At 42.8% G+C, this 17,787-nt stretch overlaps 1 protein-coding gene across 1 annotated transcript in view; it reads left to right on the forward strand.

Moving 5' to 3' along the window:
• Positions 1-17,456, forward strand: part of SF3B2 (splicing factor 3b subunit 2) — a 73,812-nt gene extending 56,356 nt beyond the window's left edge. Inside the window, exons 17-20 of the mRNA XM_073605163.1 lie at positions 609-710; positions 2,840-2,939; positions 12,834-13,019; positions 17,305-17,456. Of these exons, the coding sequence (XP_073461264.1) occupies positions 609-710; positions 2,840-2,939; positions 12,834-13,019; positions 17,305-17,376 (460 nt within the window). The 3' untranslated portion in view covers positions 17,377-17,456. The remainder of the gene's footprint in view (positions 1-608; positions 711-2,839; positions 2,940-12,833; positions 13,020-17,304) is intronic.
• Positions 17,457-17,787: the final 331 nt, after the last annotated feature.

The following is a 17,787-nucleotide window of genomic DNA, read 5'->3' on the forward strand; positions in this document are numbered from 1 at the left end:
ATGTCTTTGGAGTGTGAGAGGAAACCGGAGTACCCGGAGGAAACCCACGCAGGCACAGGGAGAACATGCAAACTCCAGGCAGGTAGTGTCGTGGTTGGGATTCGAACCAGCGACCCTTTTTTACTGCTAGGTGAGAGTGCTACCCACTACACCACTGTGCCGCCCTATTTTTTATCATGATGATAAAAAAAACAAGAATCCTTCGATATTACAAAAACTCTCTCTCTCTCTCTCTCTCTCTCTCTCTCTCTCTCTCTCTCTCTCTCTCTCTCTCTCTCTCTCTCTCTCATTTTTTTTTTCCTTTAAATACTATGTTAGGGGGAGGGGTCTAGATTAGGTTATGGTAATGTGATCCAGTATCCCCCTAAACTAACAATCAACTCTGCTCTTGGGCTTTGTGCTGGACTACAGCTGTCACCAACAAGCTGCCGTTTCTGCAGTAACAGCGGCCTGCCAAAGCCACTGAAATGTTTAAAAAAAAAAAATAGCACTAAGACATACGTGTAAATGCAAAACTTAGTCTGGTACTCAGTGGTCAAGCTTTTTAACTGCTGTTACAGAAGCATTTTTTTCTTGTTGCAAACTGTTTTGTGTTTTGTCTTGTGCAGTGGTCTTATTACTCCTGGAGGATTTTCTTCTGTTCCTGCTGGTATGGAGACACCAGAACTTATTGAGCTGAGAAAGAAAAAGAATGAAGAGGCCATTGATGGGTATGAAGCTCTACATAATATTTATAGTCTGAGTGTTGAAAGTTTTAGAATATTTTATATACTTTTCCCATCACTGCCAGATGTTCTCCTTTTCGGTGTTAAATTTGTCAGTAAAATCAAAGCCTACTTGACTTATCAGATAATGCAGTTTCAAATAAACCCTAGCATATGTTGAGAACAATTAACCACTTCCCGACCGCCGCACGACTATATACGTCCTAAGTTTGAACGGGGATATCGTTGTTATGGCAGCAGCTAGCTGCCATAACCCCGGTATCCCCGTTTTCGTGCGGCGGCCGGCTTTCAGATAAAAGTGGTCCCTGCGGCGGATTCGCCGCGAGATCACTTTTATCGGTGGCGGGAGAGGGCCTCCCGCCGCGATCCGGTGCCCTCCGCCGCTTACCGGAGCCGTCGGTAGCGGCGGAGGCGATCGCGTCCTCTGCCGTGCTGTGTATAGAGACGAATGAGGCCAAGATGGCGCTCACTCGTCTCCATGACACTGCTGGGCGGAAGCGACGTCAAAACGTCACTTCCGTCCACGCCTCTTAAAGGCATATTTTTTCAAATGTAATTTTTCTAAATGACTTTTTTTTTTTTTTTTTTTATTGCATTTTAGTGTAAATATGAGATCTGAGGTCTTTTTGACCCCAGATCTCATATTTAAGAGGTCCTGCCATGCTTTTTTCTATTACAAGGGATGTTTACATTCCTTGTAATAGAAATAAAAGTGACACAATTTTTTTTTTTTTAAAGTGTAAAAATAAATAAAATATTGTAAAATAAATAATAAAAATAAAAAAAAAATTTTTAAAACCCCCCTGTCCCGACGAGCTTGCGCGCAGAAGCGAACGCATACGTGAGTAGCGCCCGCATATGAAAACAGTGGTCAAACCACACATGTGAGGTATCGCGGCGACCGGTAGAGCGAGAGCAATAATTCTAGCCCTAGACCTCCTCTGTAGCGCAAAATATGCAACCTGTAGAATTTTTTAAACGTCGCCTATGGAGATTTTTGAGGGTAAAAGTTTGACGCCATTCCACGAGCGGGCGCAATTTTCAAGCATGACATGTTGGGTATCAATTTACTCGGCGTAACATTATATTTCACAATATAAAAAAAAATTGGGATAACTTTACTGTTTTATTTTTTTATTCAAAAAAGTGAATATTTTCCAAAAAAAGTGCGCTTATAAGACCGCTGCGCAAATACGGTGCAAAAAAAAGTATTGCAATGACCGCCATTGTATTCTCTAGGGTGTTAGAAGAAAAACCATATATAATGTTTGGGGGTTCTAAGTAATTTTCTAGCAGAAAAACCTGTTTTAAACATGTAAACACCTAAAATCCAAAACGAGGCTGGTCTTAAAGTGGTTAAAGCGTAACTACACTGCTACGTATCGCCACAAACCAAAAATGCTATTACATTAATTTTTAATATTCAAAACGAACGTATGCATTCATGTCTCAATGCTTTTATTTTGCTGAGAAATCACTTTGAAAATCACCCCCCATGTAGAGGCAGATTATTCATGTAGCATTCCTGTAATCCATCTGTTCAGGCATGCAGGCAGGAGGGTAAACTTAGCTGAGGAAGCTCCTCTTCCCCTCCCGAAGACTCCTGGGATGCGTGACATCACTTGCCTAAGCCTGGAAACCAGGAAGTAACTGAAGAAATGTTAAAAAAAAAGGTTTTAAACAAGTAAATATGATATACATTCATATCTATTTACTAATGCTAGGAGCATAAGGATTAAAAATAGTCAATGTTGATTGAGAGAGTGAAATACTGCTTTAAGAATAGGAGGTTGCAGGGTGGTGGTACAAGGCCCCAGTACTCTCTCCACTGACAATTGGTCCCCTTCTAATTCCCTGCCTTATTCTGGTCATTCATTTGACTCCTTGGCCATGCCCAGCCAAATTCTTTCTTTTTTGGAAGTTCTTTGGTAAATCCATCACAGTGGAGCATATCATTTTAATAGTTATGGATATATAAGATCATGTGTTTTTTTGTTAATAGTATTAATAGATTTGTGATAAATATCAAATACATTTTTTTTATTTAATGGTACCTTGCATGTATCCATTTCTCATCCATATTCTGGTTGTTGCTTTTTTTTATAACCCAACAGTACAGAGACTCCGCTGCTTTTTACGGTGCTTCCAGAGAAGAGAACTGCAACTGTTGGTGGTGCAATAATGGGATCCACTCATATCTATGAAATTTCTTCGGTGAGTTTGACTATGAAATAGAAACTGAGATGAGAAAATGGGCTGTCTGGTGTACAGTTTTATTGATATCAGTTTTGTTTACTTGAGAGTTCCTTAATGCAGAAATATCCAAATGTGTTGAATACAGTTCTAAGGTATGTGTGCTTTTGTATCCATTTGCAATCTTCTTAATGGAGGGATGGGATAAACTTAGTCGGTACACATTAAAAGACTTCATGTAGATAAACATATTCTATTTAATCCAGTTTTGCGTTTTTAGAAAATGTACTACCTCCTTTTTTTTTTTTTTTTTTTTTTTATTCGTTTACTGGATAATACAGGATCAGTATTAAAGTGAATTTCCATCCCAACTTTAACTATGCTTGAAATGTGGTTTCCCTTTTCCTGCTACTTATTCTGCCTTAATGTTTATACCTACATTTCTTTATCGTACATCATGGGACACAGAGCCTTAAGTAATTACTTAATTGGTTATATATAGGCCACCTTCAGGTGATGGACACCTGAAGGTGGCCTGGTTATACCCAATCCAAGAAGTTCACTCCCTATATAACCCCCCCCCCTCCTTCCAGGAGCACATCAGCTTTTTCGCCATTGTCTAAGGTGTTGGTCACGAGTGAAGAGTTGCTCCAGGAGGGATCCATGCTGGATTTAAATAGCCTCCATAAAGACCAGATTCATCCAAAGTGCCACTAAGGCCTAAAAGGATGGTACCTGGGCCCTCGTATACGAAGCACAAGGTTTTGCCTGTAACGCCTCTTTGAAGGGCTGGACCCCAGGAACCCAGGGCTTTGGTCTTGCTACATTACCTAGCTTTCCTGTTGGGGTGCTTTTACAGGTCCAAGGGAGTTGGAACCATTTTTTTTGGGACCCGGTCCTTGAAGGTTTGCTAAACACAGCCCACCGTGATGGGTAAAGGTTGGATTGTCTGTTAATTCAGCAAATCCTGAGGCGGGGATAAGATAAGGGAAGAAGCTTGGGTATTAAAAACACCTAGGTATTCCATTAGGGAAAATAATGTTGTCGTGCCTTAATTCTCCACTAGAGGGGGTGCGGAGGTCCCACTGGTACTGCTAATGTTAACTGTTGAAATGCTGTTTCTGTTGTATGTACCTGCTACAAACAGGTCTCTGCCTCAGGATGAGGTGTTACTCTGTCGATCAGGAGGAAAAACAAACCGATGATTCCTCTACGGAGGAAACAACGGTAGATGAACCTCTAACTCTGAAAAATTGCTGATACAATCTCTTACGGAGATGGTTCGCTTCACTTACATGCTACCCCTAACGGAGTCTCCTGAAAGCTCGGTTTCTTGCTTGGGTTCCTTAAAACCTTCTCAACCTTTGCATGCATTTCCTGCACATGCATTACTAGAACAGAACAGCTTATTTTTGCTGAATGAGATCACCCGGATAAGCATTTTCTCCCTCCCAAGAGATTTGCAATTCTCTATCCCCTGGAGGAGAAATTCTCCAAAAGATGGAAAATTCCAGAAGTTGACACTGCGATTTCCAATGTGAATAAAGGCCTAACTTGTCCAGTAGACAATGCACAAATGCTTAAGGATCCAACAGATAAAAAGTTGGAATCCCTGTTAAATCTACTTTTTCCATGGCAGGTACCGTTACTCAGCCTGCAGTCGCTGCAATAGGCGTCTGTCAATCACTAAAGGACCAATTTAAACAGGCCCTTAGAGAGATTCCTGCAGAACAAGCTCGGGAATTGGCTGAACGACCAAAAGCATTATGCTTTGCCATAGATGCTATTAAAGATTCTATTCATCAGGCGTCCTGCCTTGCGCTTGTGCAAATGCGTAGAATCCTGTGGTTAAAAAATTGGTCAGCTGAAGCACCATGTAAAAACCTAACTGGGTTCCGGTTCTCATTGGGAGCGACTATTTGGAGAAGAATTGGACAAATATATCCAAACAATTTTTAGTGAGAAAAGTACTCTTTTACCAGTCAAAAGAAAGTATAAACGCCCTTCATTTAAGGGGGGCTCTTTCCCTTAGGCCAGGAGCTTCCGCCTCTAGGCAGTGACGACGGCCTCCGCCGTCAGACTCTAGAGGAAAATCTCAGAGTCAGACCCAGGCTCAAAAGAAGTCCTGGCGTCAGAAACCTGCAAGGCAGAATCCTAAAGCCTTATCATGAAGAGGCAATCCCCCTCACCAAGGTGGGGGGAAGACTTCTGCAGTTTTCAGAAGTCTGGAAAGAGGAAATTCAGGACAGATGGGTCATCTCCACGGGTAACGCTGGGGTACAAGCTGGAATTTCAGGACTTTCCACCGTCTCGCTTCCTGAGGTCAAGCGTTCCCAAAGATCCAGAGAAAGATAATCTCTGTTTCAGGCACTAGAACGATTAATATCTCAAGGGGTCATCATACAGATCCCCACAAAAGAGCAAGGTCTGGGAATTTATTCAAATCTTTTTATGGTACCAAAACCAAATGGATTTGTCCGACCCATTCTAGATCTAAAAAATCGAAATCATTTCTTGAAGATCCGCTCCTTTTCGCATGGAGACGATCAGATCGGTAGTTTCTATCCTTCTAGGAGGAGAACTTCTGGCATCAATCGACATCATGGATGCATATCTGCATGTCCCTATATTTCCCACGCATCAAAAGTTTCTGCGGTTCGAGTTACAACAGCAGCATTTATAGTTTGTAGCCTTGCCCTTCGGGCTAGCCACAGCACCCCGGGTGTTCACCAAAGTGCTGGCCCACCTCTAGCCAGGTTAAGGGCACAGGGCATTACAGTCGTAGCGTACCTAGACGATCTATTGCTAATAGATCAGTCGTGGCTCATTCGGAGCAAAGCGTATGCACTACAACCAATTATCTTGAACATTTGGGTTGGATTCTGAACCTAGAGAAATCTTCCTTAATATCGCTAAAAAGGCTGGAGTACTTGGATCTGATCATAGACACAGCCCAGGAAAAGGTGTTCTTGCCTCAGGCAAAGATCAACTCCATAAGAGAGCTGGCGCGGATGGTCAGGTCAAATGGCGATCCCTCCGTTAGCCTTTGCAAGAGGTTGCTAGGAACCATGGTGGCTTCATTCGAAGCAGTTCCCTATGCCCAGTTTCATTCAAGATTTGCAAAACAGTATCCTGTCTGCTTGGAACAAAACAATTCAAGCTTTAGACTTGCCAATGCAGCTGCCCCCAAGAGTGTTTCAAAGCCTCACTTGGTGGTTACTAACCCAGAATCTGCTGAAAGGAAAATCCTTTAGACCAGTCACCTGGAAAGTGGTAGCAACGGATGCCAGCCTTTCAGGCTGAGGAGCAGTACTAGAAAAGACAACTGTGCAGGGACAGTGGTCAAGAACCGAAAGAACCTTGCCCATCAATATCCTAGAGATTCAGGCAGTGAGTCTGACTGTAAAGGCCAGGACTTTCAGGTTACGGGATTGTCCTGTCAGGATTCAATCCGATAATGCCACAGCTGTGGCCTATATGAATCACCAAGGGGGCACAAAGTGTCTCAGCACAGAGAGAGGTGAACCATATTCTAACTTGGGCAGAAAGGAATGTTCTGTGCCTATCAGCAGTCTTCATTCAGGGAATAGAGAATTGGCAGGCGGACTACTTAAGTCGCTAGCAGTTATTCCCAGGGGAATGGTCTCTTCACCCCAACATATTTTTGGCTGTTAGCCAAAGATGGGGGACTCCGGACGTAGATCTCCTAGCATCCAGGTTCAACATGAAGTTAGTCAACTTTGTGGCCAGAACAAGGGATCCACTCACATGTGTAACAGATGCATTGGTGACCTCATGGGATCAGTTCTCGCTGATCTATGCATACCCCCCTATTCACTTGCTGCCTCAACTTCTTTGCAGGATCAAGCTGGAAAGAAAACCGGTAATTCTGGTGGCACCAGCATGGCCCAGAAGGTCATGGTATGCAGAAATCGTAAAGATGGCAGTGGAGGGCCCATGGTCCCTCCCACTACGGCCAGATCTGCTCTCACAGGGACCGATATATTCCATCCTTCTTTATGGTGTCTAAATTTAATGGCTTGGCTATTGAGACCCACATTCTGAAGAAACTTTCCGTGTCAGTTATCTCTACCCTGATTAATGCAAGGAAGCCAGCTTCCAGAACTATATATTATAGGGTCTGGAGGGCTTCCTGGTGTGAATCCAAGGGTTGGCACCCTCGGAGATATATCATAGGCAGAATTCTTGTCTTTCTGCAATTAGGGGTAGAAATTGGCCTTGAGTACTATTAAGGGCCAAGTCTCAGCTTTTTCGGTCTTATTTCAAAGACCACTTGCTAGACATTCTTTAGTCCGGGGTTTTATGCAAGGGGTTTAACGCGGCTTAATCCGCCCGTCAAACCTCCCTTGAACCCTTAGGAATTTAATTTTGTCTGCGTTACAAAAACAGCCATTTGAACCAATACAACATATTCCCTTAGTCCTTCTGACAAGGTATTTTGGTTGCTATATCCTCAGAAAAGAGGGTTTCAGAATTGGCTGCTCTTTCTTGTAAAGAGCCATATTTGATTTGTCATGAGGACAGAGTGGTGTTACGCCCTCGTCCAGACTTTTTGCCAAAAGTGGTCTCAGGTTTTCACCTGATCCAAGATATTGTCCTGCCATCGTTTTTTTTTTCCAAAACCGTGTTCCAGGGAAGAAAGGTCACTAAATTGTCTTGATGTGGTGAAAGCAGTGAAAAGCTATTTAAAGGCAACTGCTCAGATTCGTAAGACTGTCTTATTTATTCTGCCAGAGTGTCCTAAGAAAGGACAGGCAGCGGCGAAATCCACTGTCGGTAAGTGGATTCGGTAAGTGATAATTCAAACTTATGATTTAAGGGGTAAGATTCCCCCTTTTCAAGTTAAGGCGCACTCTACCAGGGAGGTTAGTGCTTCTTTGGCAGTGTGTCATCAGGCATCAATGGCTCAGATCTGTAAGGCCCCAACCTGGTCTTCAGTGCATACATTCACAAAATTGTATCAGCTGGATGTAAGGAGGTATGAGGATGTCACCTTCGGGTGCAGTGTGCTGCAGGCAGCAGTATAGATCCTCAAGTTTGGGGGTACCCTCCGGGTTGTGTCTCCCTCCCCTCAAGTAGCATTGCTATGAGACGTCCCATTAAGTAATTACTTAAGGCTTTGTGTCCCATGATGTATGATAAAGAAAATAGGATTTTTATAACAGCTTTTCTTGGAGTACATCATGGGACACAGAGGTCCCTCGTCTCTTTTTTGGGATTTAAGTATATTGCTTTGCTACAAAAACTGATGTGCTCCTGGAAGGAGGGGGGGGTTATATAGGGAGTGAACTTCTTGGATTGTGTATAACCAGTATCCATCACCTGAAGGTGGCCTATAACCCATTAAGTAAGGCTCTGTGTCCCATGATGTACTCAAAGAAAAGGATTTTACAGGTAAGCTGTTATAAAAATCCTATTTTTCTTTTTTATTTTATTTTATTTTATTTTTTTTAGTCTGTTCTGGTCCCATGGTCCCGCAGCTTCGGCACCTCTGTCAGTGAGGTAGGGAGCAAGGACAACGTCTGGGACATGGAACCTATGAGTGATGTCATGGCTCCCAGAATTCCCAACCATTGTTGTGCTCACTCCCTTTCCCCTGCAGCTGCCACTCATTGACATTCGGGATCATGTGATTGGAGCTGACTAAATACAAATCCTTTTTTTTTTCTATATATATAATTAATAATTATTTTACTATTTATTATATAATTTTGTAATGCTTCAGTTTAATGCTAATGTCTTAGGAGGATAGAGGGCCCAACTCTTCTGGGAGAAGAAATACATTTCCTCCTAGAATAGATGCTTTTCTGCTCTACACCCCACCCCCCCCCTCCCCTAAACACCCCCCTCCCCCAAGATTTGTTCCTTCAAGCTTTTCATTTTCATTCGCTTTCACTTTCAGCCTTTCATTCACTTAGTGCAGAGCCAAGATGGCTCATCATATAGCTTTTGGAGGCTGTACCTGGACCCTGCCATGCTGAATGTGTGGGGCTGGTCTGTAATGTGACTCTAGGGCACTGGGCTCTGCTTGGGGCACTGTCTAGGCACCTGGTATAGCACAAGTAACCACAGAGTGCTTTACAGGTCGAGGGCTGTGGTACAAAAATTGATGGAGCCACTTCCTATTAAGTAAGCCTATCGGGGCAGGGCTATGAAGACTTGATATGGGTATATTCCCTGGGTTCTGCAGGGGCACTCCCCAAGTCTGCTTGTGTTAGGGATGTGCAGGGTACCCTCCAGACCACAGCTGCAGTAAGTCGCAGGGCTTTGCCTTTCTGAAGCTGTGCTTATGTAGCAGTTATTGTACGAGTTTGTCTGCTGCCCTTGCAGGGCTTACTGCACAGATATTTGGCTGTGACACTTCTTTATCAGATGGATGTTTAGGCCTCATCTAATGCCAGGTTTTGGATATAGGTCCAGCACTCTGTCCCTGTCCCAGGAATGCTAAGTTCCTGGAGCAAACGCACTGTGCATGCCAGCAACAAGCACACAATATTTGCAGAGTCCTGAAAGCTGTCAGGGACAAGAAAATGTGAACAATATGTTAGTGTATTGGGCAAACTTCAGGGGTTCTGTGAAACTGCTTTCAACATTTTCAATGAGCATCCCCCCCATTGAGAAAAGTTCTTTCATTGCTCTTACTGCCTGTAACACAATCTCTGAATGGGGGACAGAATCCTATGACTCATTGGACTTTCCTTCATTCACAGAGAGTGTTACATGCAGTGTGCATTGTGAAACAACTTTATTCAGTTAGGGTGGGGGTGGGTCCTGGACAGAAACTTTTTCACAGCAGCTTGAAGACTTGGTTATTTACCCTCGCAGCACTAAAAGTTTAGAGACCGGAAAAGGAATGTGCATCCTTGCACAGAATATTAACCCAGGCTCCAGCTGCCTGCGTGATGTATATACTTCATTAAGACCCCTGTCACACTGAGGCGCTTTAGTGTTAAAAATAGCGCCTGCATAGCGCCCTGAAACAGCAGCTCCATTCACTCCAGTGTGAAAGCCCCCGGGCTTTCACACTGGAGCGGTGCGCTGGCAGGGCGTCAGAAAAAGTCCACCCAGCAGCTTCTTTAGAGCGCATTAGGAGCGGTGAACTCGCCGCTCCTACAACACCCCTGCCCATTGAAAGCAATGGGGCAGCGCTGCTATACCACCGGCAAAGCGCCGCTGCAGCAGCGTTTTGCAGGCAGATTTAACCCCTTTTCGGCCACTAGCCGGGGTTAAAACCACCCCGCTAGCGGCCGAATAGCGCCACTAAAACAACGGTAAAGCGGTGCTAAAAATAGCGCCACTTTACCGCTAACGCCCGGGGAGGCTCGGTGTGAAAGGGGTCTAAAGGCAAGTCTGTTTAGTAAAGTTATAGTGGGCTGTAATTGCATTATTTACATACGATAAGTGGCACAGTGTTTGGCAGCATTATGGGTGACTTCCTGTCTGCTGATAAAATTCAAGAATTAAAAAATCTGGCTGAGTGTATTTCTGCCTTTCAGGAGAAATCTTGTATTTTTATCAATAGATAAAAGACGTCCTCTGATTGGCTGAGGCATAAATAGGGCCATTATCCATCTACCTCTTGACCTTTGCCGATCATAGAAAGCATTGTATTCATGGTTAAAAATACTGAATGGCGGAAAAGCACTCAGCCTGACTTTCTTTAATTCTCGAATTCCGGCAGCAAGTCGTCCGTACTGCTGCTGGAACATAGGGCCCTTTGCTGTACTGTATGTACCTATTGCTACTACAGTATACTACAACACACCTAGCTGCTGCACTGTTCTGTAATAGAATACTATTTTGAGTGTTATTAAAGCTGGAATTCTACTTTAGGGGCACAGGTCCCACCCCTCTGTCTTTTTGATCCTCTCTCTTTTGTTTCTTCCATTTAGCGTTGAAAGTGAAATTACAAATATTTCTAAATTACAATAGGGTTATAATGCACATTTTGTTTTTCATTTAGAGATCTAACATTTCAACTTTTTTTGCCTAAAAGTAAAACCTTGGATTGCAAGCATTATTCATTCCAGAAACATGCTTGTAATCCAAAGCACTTGTATATCAAAGCAAATTTCCCCATAAGAAATAGTAGAAACTCAGATGATTTGTTCCACAACCATTTATTCATAGGTATTTCAGTTTATAGTCCATACAAAAAGATTATAGCAATGTGATTGTGTGTAGCAATATAGTTACATTTAACCGCTTGCCGACCGGCTCACGCCGATATACGACGGCGGAAGGGCACGTACAGGCAGATTAACGTACCTGTAAGTTGCCCTTTAGGAAGCGGTTTGCGAGCCCACCGCGTCCTCCATGAGTGTGATCGCGGGTCCCGCAGACTCTATGTCCGTGGGGATAACTGCGATCGTCTCACAGAGAGTAAGAACGGGGAAATGCTGATGTAAACGAGCATTTACCCGTTCTGCCTAGTGACACTGATCACCGCTCCCTGTAATTGGGAACGGTGATCAGTGTCGTGTCACACACAGCCCCTCCCCCCACAGTTAGAATCACTCCCTAGGAAACACTTGACCCCTACAGCGCCACCTAGTGATTAACCCCTTCACTGCCAGTCACATTTACACAGTAATCGATGCATTTTTAATTGCACTGATCACTGTATAAATGTGAATGGTCCCAAAATCACGCCAAAAGTGTCCGATCTGTCCACCATAATGTTGCAGTCAGGATAAAAATTGCTGATCGCCGCCATTACTAGTAAAAAAAAAAATATTAGTAAAAATGCCATTAAACTATCCCCTATTTTGTAGGCGCTATAACTTTTACGCAAACCAATCAATAAACGCTTATTGCGATTTATTTTTTTATTTTATTTTTTTTTACCAAAAATATGTAGAAGAATACGTATCGGCCTAAACTGAGATGGGAAATGTTTTTTTATATATATTTTTTAGGGATATTATAGCAAAAAGTAAAAAAATGTGTGTATATAACGCAAAAAATAACCGCAGAGGTGATCAAATACCACCAAAAGAAAGCTCTATTTGTGGGGAAAAAAGGGTGTCAATTTTGTTTGGGAGCCAAGTCGCACGACTGCGCAATTATCAGTTAAAGCGACGCAGTGCCGAATCGCAAAAAGTGCTCCGGTCTTTGGCCAGCCAAATGGTCTGGGGGTTTAAGTGGTTAATGAAGGTACAACATTTAGCAACTTGCATGGGTGATGATTAAAACAGGCACATCTAAGTATGCAGGCATCCGGGGTAAAGCTGTCCACATAGACCATCCTCTGCACCACTGGCTCTCACCGCTGTCAGACTGCAATCGTGACCGGGAAGACTCCCCTGCAGTAGAGCGATCTAAAAGGGAGTCCTGAAGCGTAGAAGGGATGACGTCAATGGCGGTGTGGAGGAAGGTCTATGTGGACAGCTTTACCCATGATGACTGCATACTTAGATGTGCCTGTTTTAATCATCAACCATGCGAGTTGCTAAATGTTGTACCTTCATTAAATATAACCATATTGCTACACTTGGAGACGCCTCTCTTCTCTTCTATACTCGGTTGTGACATGACGCTACTTGTATATCCAGGACATCGCTTGTTTATCAAGTCAATATTTATTAAAAAATGTTGCTTGTTCTTCAAAACCAAGTTACTCTCAAATCAAGGTTTTACTGTATTTCACATTATATCAGGCTTGTTTGTGCTCTGCAGCATAACCAGTACTGTTTTGGTCACTGAAATAGTTTGCCCACATGTCGCACACTTTAGAAATCGAAACATTTGCAAAAGGTTATTGATATTTAAAGTTGAACTAAGTTAGTGTGTGTGTGTGTGTTTTGACAGTTCATAATTTCATGATTTTAAACTGAATGAGTATGGTTAAAAGTGAAATGTTTAATTTTATATTCGCCATTCTCTCTTTCATAGGCATTGTCCCGAAGGGGTGCACCTACAGAGCCACAAGGTGTAGAAGTGGCACTGGCTCCTGAAGAGCTTGAATTGGATCCATCTGCCATGACACAGAAGTATGAGGAAAGAGTACGGGAAGCACAGGAGCAAGTACAAAAAGAGGACTTCAGTGACATGGTGGCTGAACATGCAGCAAAGCAGAAAGTAAGAGTCTTGCGTCAAATTTGTGTGTGTGTATACATACATATATACACACACATATATACGCACACACCATCTTACAAAAGTGAGCACACCCTTCACAATTTTGTAAATATTTTATTATATCTTTTCATGTGACAACATTGAAGAAATGACACTTCACATAGTAGTAAGTGTACAGCGTAAATTTGCTTTCCCCTCAAAATAACTCAACACAGCCAGTAATGTCTAAACCACTGGCAGCAAAAATGAGTACACCCCTAAGTGAAAATGTCCAAATTGGGCCCATATAGCCATTTTCCCTCCCCGGTGTCATGTGACTCAGCGTTACAAGGTCTCGGGTTTGAATGGGGAGCAGGTGTGTTAAATTTGCTGTTATCGCTCTCATTCTCTCATACTTGTCACTGGAAGTTCAACATGACACCTCATGGCAAAGAACTCTCTGAGGATCTGAAAAAAAGAATTGTTGCTCTACATAAAGATGGTCTAGGATATAAGAAGATTGCCAAGACCATACAGCGGTTTAACAGGACAGGTTCCACTCAGAGCAGGCCTCGCCATGGTCGGCCAAAGAAGTTGAGTGCACCTGCTCATCGTCCTATCCAGAGGTTGTCTTTGGGAAATAAACATATGAGTGCTGCCAACATTGCTGCAGAGGTTGAAGGGGTGGTGGGGGGGTCAGCCTGTCAGTGCTCAGACCATACGCTGCACACTGCAACAAATTGATCTGCATGGCTGTCGTCCCAGAAGTAAGCCTCTTCTAAAGAAGATGCACGAGGAAGCCCGCAAACAGTTAGCTGAAGACAAGCAGACGAAAGACATGGATTACTGGAACTATGTTCTGTGGTCTGATGAGACCAAGATGAACTTATTTCGTACAGATGGTGTTAAGTGTGTGTGGCAGCCACCAGGAGAGGAGTACAAAGACAAGTGTGTCTTGCCTACAGTCGAGCATGGTGGTGGGAGTGTCATGGTCTGGGGCAGCATGAGTGCTGCCAGCACTGGGGAGCTACAGTTCATTGAGGGAACCATGAATGCTAACATGTACTGTGACATACTGAAGCAGAGCATGATCCCCTCCCTTCGGAGACTGGGCTGCAGGGCAGAATTCCAACATAACGACCCCAAACACACCTCCAAGACGACCACTGCCTTGCTAAAGAAGCTGAGGGTGAAGGTGATGGACTGACCAAGCATGTCTCCAGATCTAAACCCTATTGAGCATCTGTGGGGCATCCTCAAACGGAAGGTGGAGGAGCGCAAGGTCTCTAACATCTACCAGCTCTGTGATGTCATCATTGAAGAGGACTGCAGTGGCCACCTGTGAAGCTTTGCTGAACTCCATTCCTAAGAGGGTTAAGGCATTGCTGGAAAATAATGGCCACACAAAATATTGTCACTTTGGGCCCAATTTGGACATTTTCACTTAGGGGTATACTCACTTTTATTGCCAGAGGTTTATACATTAATGGCTGTGTGTTGAGTTATTTTTGAAGGGACAGGAAATTTACACTGTTATACAAGCTGTACACTCACTAATTTACATTGTAGCAAAGTGTGATTTCTTCAGTGTTGTCACATTAAAAGATAATACAGTAAAACCTTGGATTGCAAGCATAATTTGTTCCAGAAACATGCTTGTAATCCAAAGCACTTGTATATCAAAGCAAATTTCCCCATAAGAAATAATGGAAACTCAAATGATTTGTTCCACAACTATTTATTCATAGGTCCTTCAGTTTAAAGTCCATATAAAAAGATTATAGCAATGTGATAGGTTGTGTAACCATGAAATGTGCATCCATAAATGGAAGCCTCCACAAGGGGATTAGAAGCAAAATCCAGCAGGAGCTAGAGAGTATAAAAGAGAAGAGAGGTGCCTCTAAGTGTAGCAATATGTTGCTAAATGTTGTACCTTCATTAAATGTAGCCATATTCAGTAGTGTATTTAGGTTTTGTGCTGCCCTAGGCCTGGCTAAACTGGTGCACCCCCTAACTTAAATATGACCCACCCTCTTCCTGCCAAGGATGCCCCCCTTGCTGTTTAAGACCCACCCTGAAATTTTCAAGTGGGGTCACTAGTTCTGAGGGGGGGGGGCAATGGATTCCCTTAATTTGCATAGATTTATTCTCACTTGCTCTTTGGCTATGGGGCAGGAAGTGAAGGGAAATCTCTGCAATGAGACAGGGATGGGAAAAAATAAACTGACAGGGGCTAAAACCCCCCTTACTCTATCCAAAATGAAAAGTGTTGCCTGCCTCCTAGTTCTACTTTAACCACTTCAATACCAGGCACTCTCCCCCCCCCCCCCCCCCTTCCTGTCCAGGACAATTTTTTAGCTTTCAGCACTGTCGCACTTTGACAATTGCGCGGTCGTGCAACACTGTACTCAAACTAAATTTTTAACGTTTTCTTCCCACAAATAGAGCTTTGTTTTGGTGGTATTTGATCACCTCTGCGGTTTTTAATATTTGCTCTATAAACAAAAAAAAGCCGACCATTTAAAAAAATAACTGATGGGCACTGATAGGTGGCACTGGATAGGCAGCACTGATGAGGAGCTACTGATTGGCACTTTGATGGGGCACTGACAGGCATTACTAATGGAGCACTGATTGGCACTTTTTTGGGCACTGTTGTGGACACTGTTCGGCACTGACATCCGTTTATTATGGAGACAAGGTGGCGGGTGTTGGGCACTGATTGGCAGCTGATGGGCACCTTTTGATGGGGGCCGTGCTGATGAACAATGTGCTGATTATCAGAACAGACCCCCCCCTCTGACAGAGAGAGCCGCCACAGTTGCGGAATGCCGACCACCCACATACCGGAAGCAGTGCAGCCGCTTTATGGGGGCGCTAGACTAATTTGCCTCTCAGCCCCATAAGACTAGCGCTAATCTAACAGTGTAGCTCAAGTCGGCGGAGACTTTTTCCCTGCTGACCCCCCCTGCAAAGTACTGCCCTAGGCCTGGGCCTTGTTGGCCTAGGCCAGGATACAGCGTTGACCATATTGCTACACTTAGAGGCGCCTCTCTACTCTTTTATACTCAGTTGTGGTATGATGCTACTTGTATATTAAGACATTGCTTGTATATCAAAATTTATTTAAAAAATTTGCTTGTCTTGCAAAACTCTCTCAAATCAAGTTACGCTCAAACCAAGGTTTTACTGTATAATAAAAAATTTACAAAAATTCGAGGGGTGTACTTACTTTTGTGAGATATTATATAAACTAATTAGCCATAGCATTATGACCACCTTTGATAGAAAGGTGTCAAAACACTCAGTGCATTGCAGTTTGTTACGTATGGGGGTGCTTGTGCTGACCCGTGTTCAGTCAGAAGCACCTACAGTGGGCACTTGAGCATCAGAACTTGACAACGGACCAATTTCCTGGTATGATGAATTCAAGAATGTTGTGTTCCTCAAACCGATTAGTTTGCGGTGTTGACTTCAAAATGTTCAGATTTCAGTCGAATCGAGCATCTGTGGCATGTGCTGGAAAAATAAGCCCAATCCATGGAGGGTCCACCTTGCAACTTGCAGGACTCAAAGGATCTGCTACTGGTGTCTTGGTGCCAGGTACCAGAGCATACATTCAGAGGTCTAGTGGAGTCCATGCAATGACTGGTTAGCGGGTGGGTGGTCATAATGTTATGGCTGATTGGTGTGTATGTGTGTGTGTGTGTATATATATATATATATATATATATATATATATATATATATATATATATATATATATATATATATATATATATATATATATATATATATATAATAATTTTTTTTTTGTTGAAAAGTTTAAGAAAGGTAAATTGTGTGATTTGCTGTAAGAATGCATAGCACTGCCCCTACGCATCAGACACCAGTGATCATGGGTTATAGTGTGTGGGCTGGTATGAACGAGCTCTTAAACCATAATAACAGAACACTGCAGGAGTAATTCTCCCATAGTTACATAGTGAGTCAGGTTGAAAAAAGACATCCAGTGCAACCTTAAAAACCTCCCACTTACACATGCATCAATTTCTCCAGGACCAGCCAAAATTTTTCCTGACTTTGATTGCATTTGGACAAGGGATGGGTTTGGTAAAAAATCGGAGCGTGGCAACCCTACAGTCTAGATAGGTTCCTGATATTTTTTTTTTATCTTATGGCCACACTGAAATAAAATGAGCAATGGTGGCTGCAGTTTTACAAGGGCAAACAGTAGTCTAATTGACCTAGTCATTCATTTGTCATTTTGTATCGCCAATTGTGACGCACTTCTTTCATCTTATAGCAAAAGAAAAGAAAAGGACAGCCACAAGACTCTCGCGCAGGAGGGAAAAAATACAAGGAGTTCAAGTTCTGAGTACTATTTTTCTTCTTTTTTTTTTTTTTTTTTTTTTCCTTCTGATGTCAGTTTTTATTTGTAATAAAACATGGTAAACCGTAGAAGTCTTTACTGGTTTTTCTATACATTCATAGATATTATATACAATAATGTAAAGTTGGTTGGGAAAAATTTTGTAAAGGATACTCTAGGAAAGTTTACTTGTTCTATCATTATCCAGTATCTAACTGAACAAATTATGGATTGTAACATGTAATTGTTACATACATTCTCTTGCTTAAAAGGATTGCTAAGGATCTTCTCAGTATAACATTAAGAGATCATCTGTATTTGAGATTTCTCAGTATTACATGGTGAGATCTTCTTTCATTCAGTAGTAGATAGATGTAGGGAATGCTACACTTAGTGCAGGCTTCTTTAACCACTTGA

The sequence above is a fragment of the Aquarana catesbeiana genome, linkage group LG11 (assembly GCF_042186555.1).
Source record: "Aquarana catesbeiana isolate 2022-GZ linkage group LG11, ASM4218655v1, whole genome shotgun sequence".
NCBI classification, from domain to species: domain Eukaryota; kingdom Metazoa; phylum Chordata; class Amphibia; order Anura; family Ranidae; genus Aquarana; species Aquarana catesbeiana.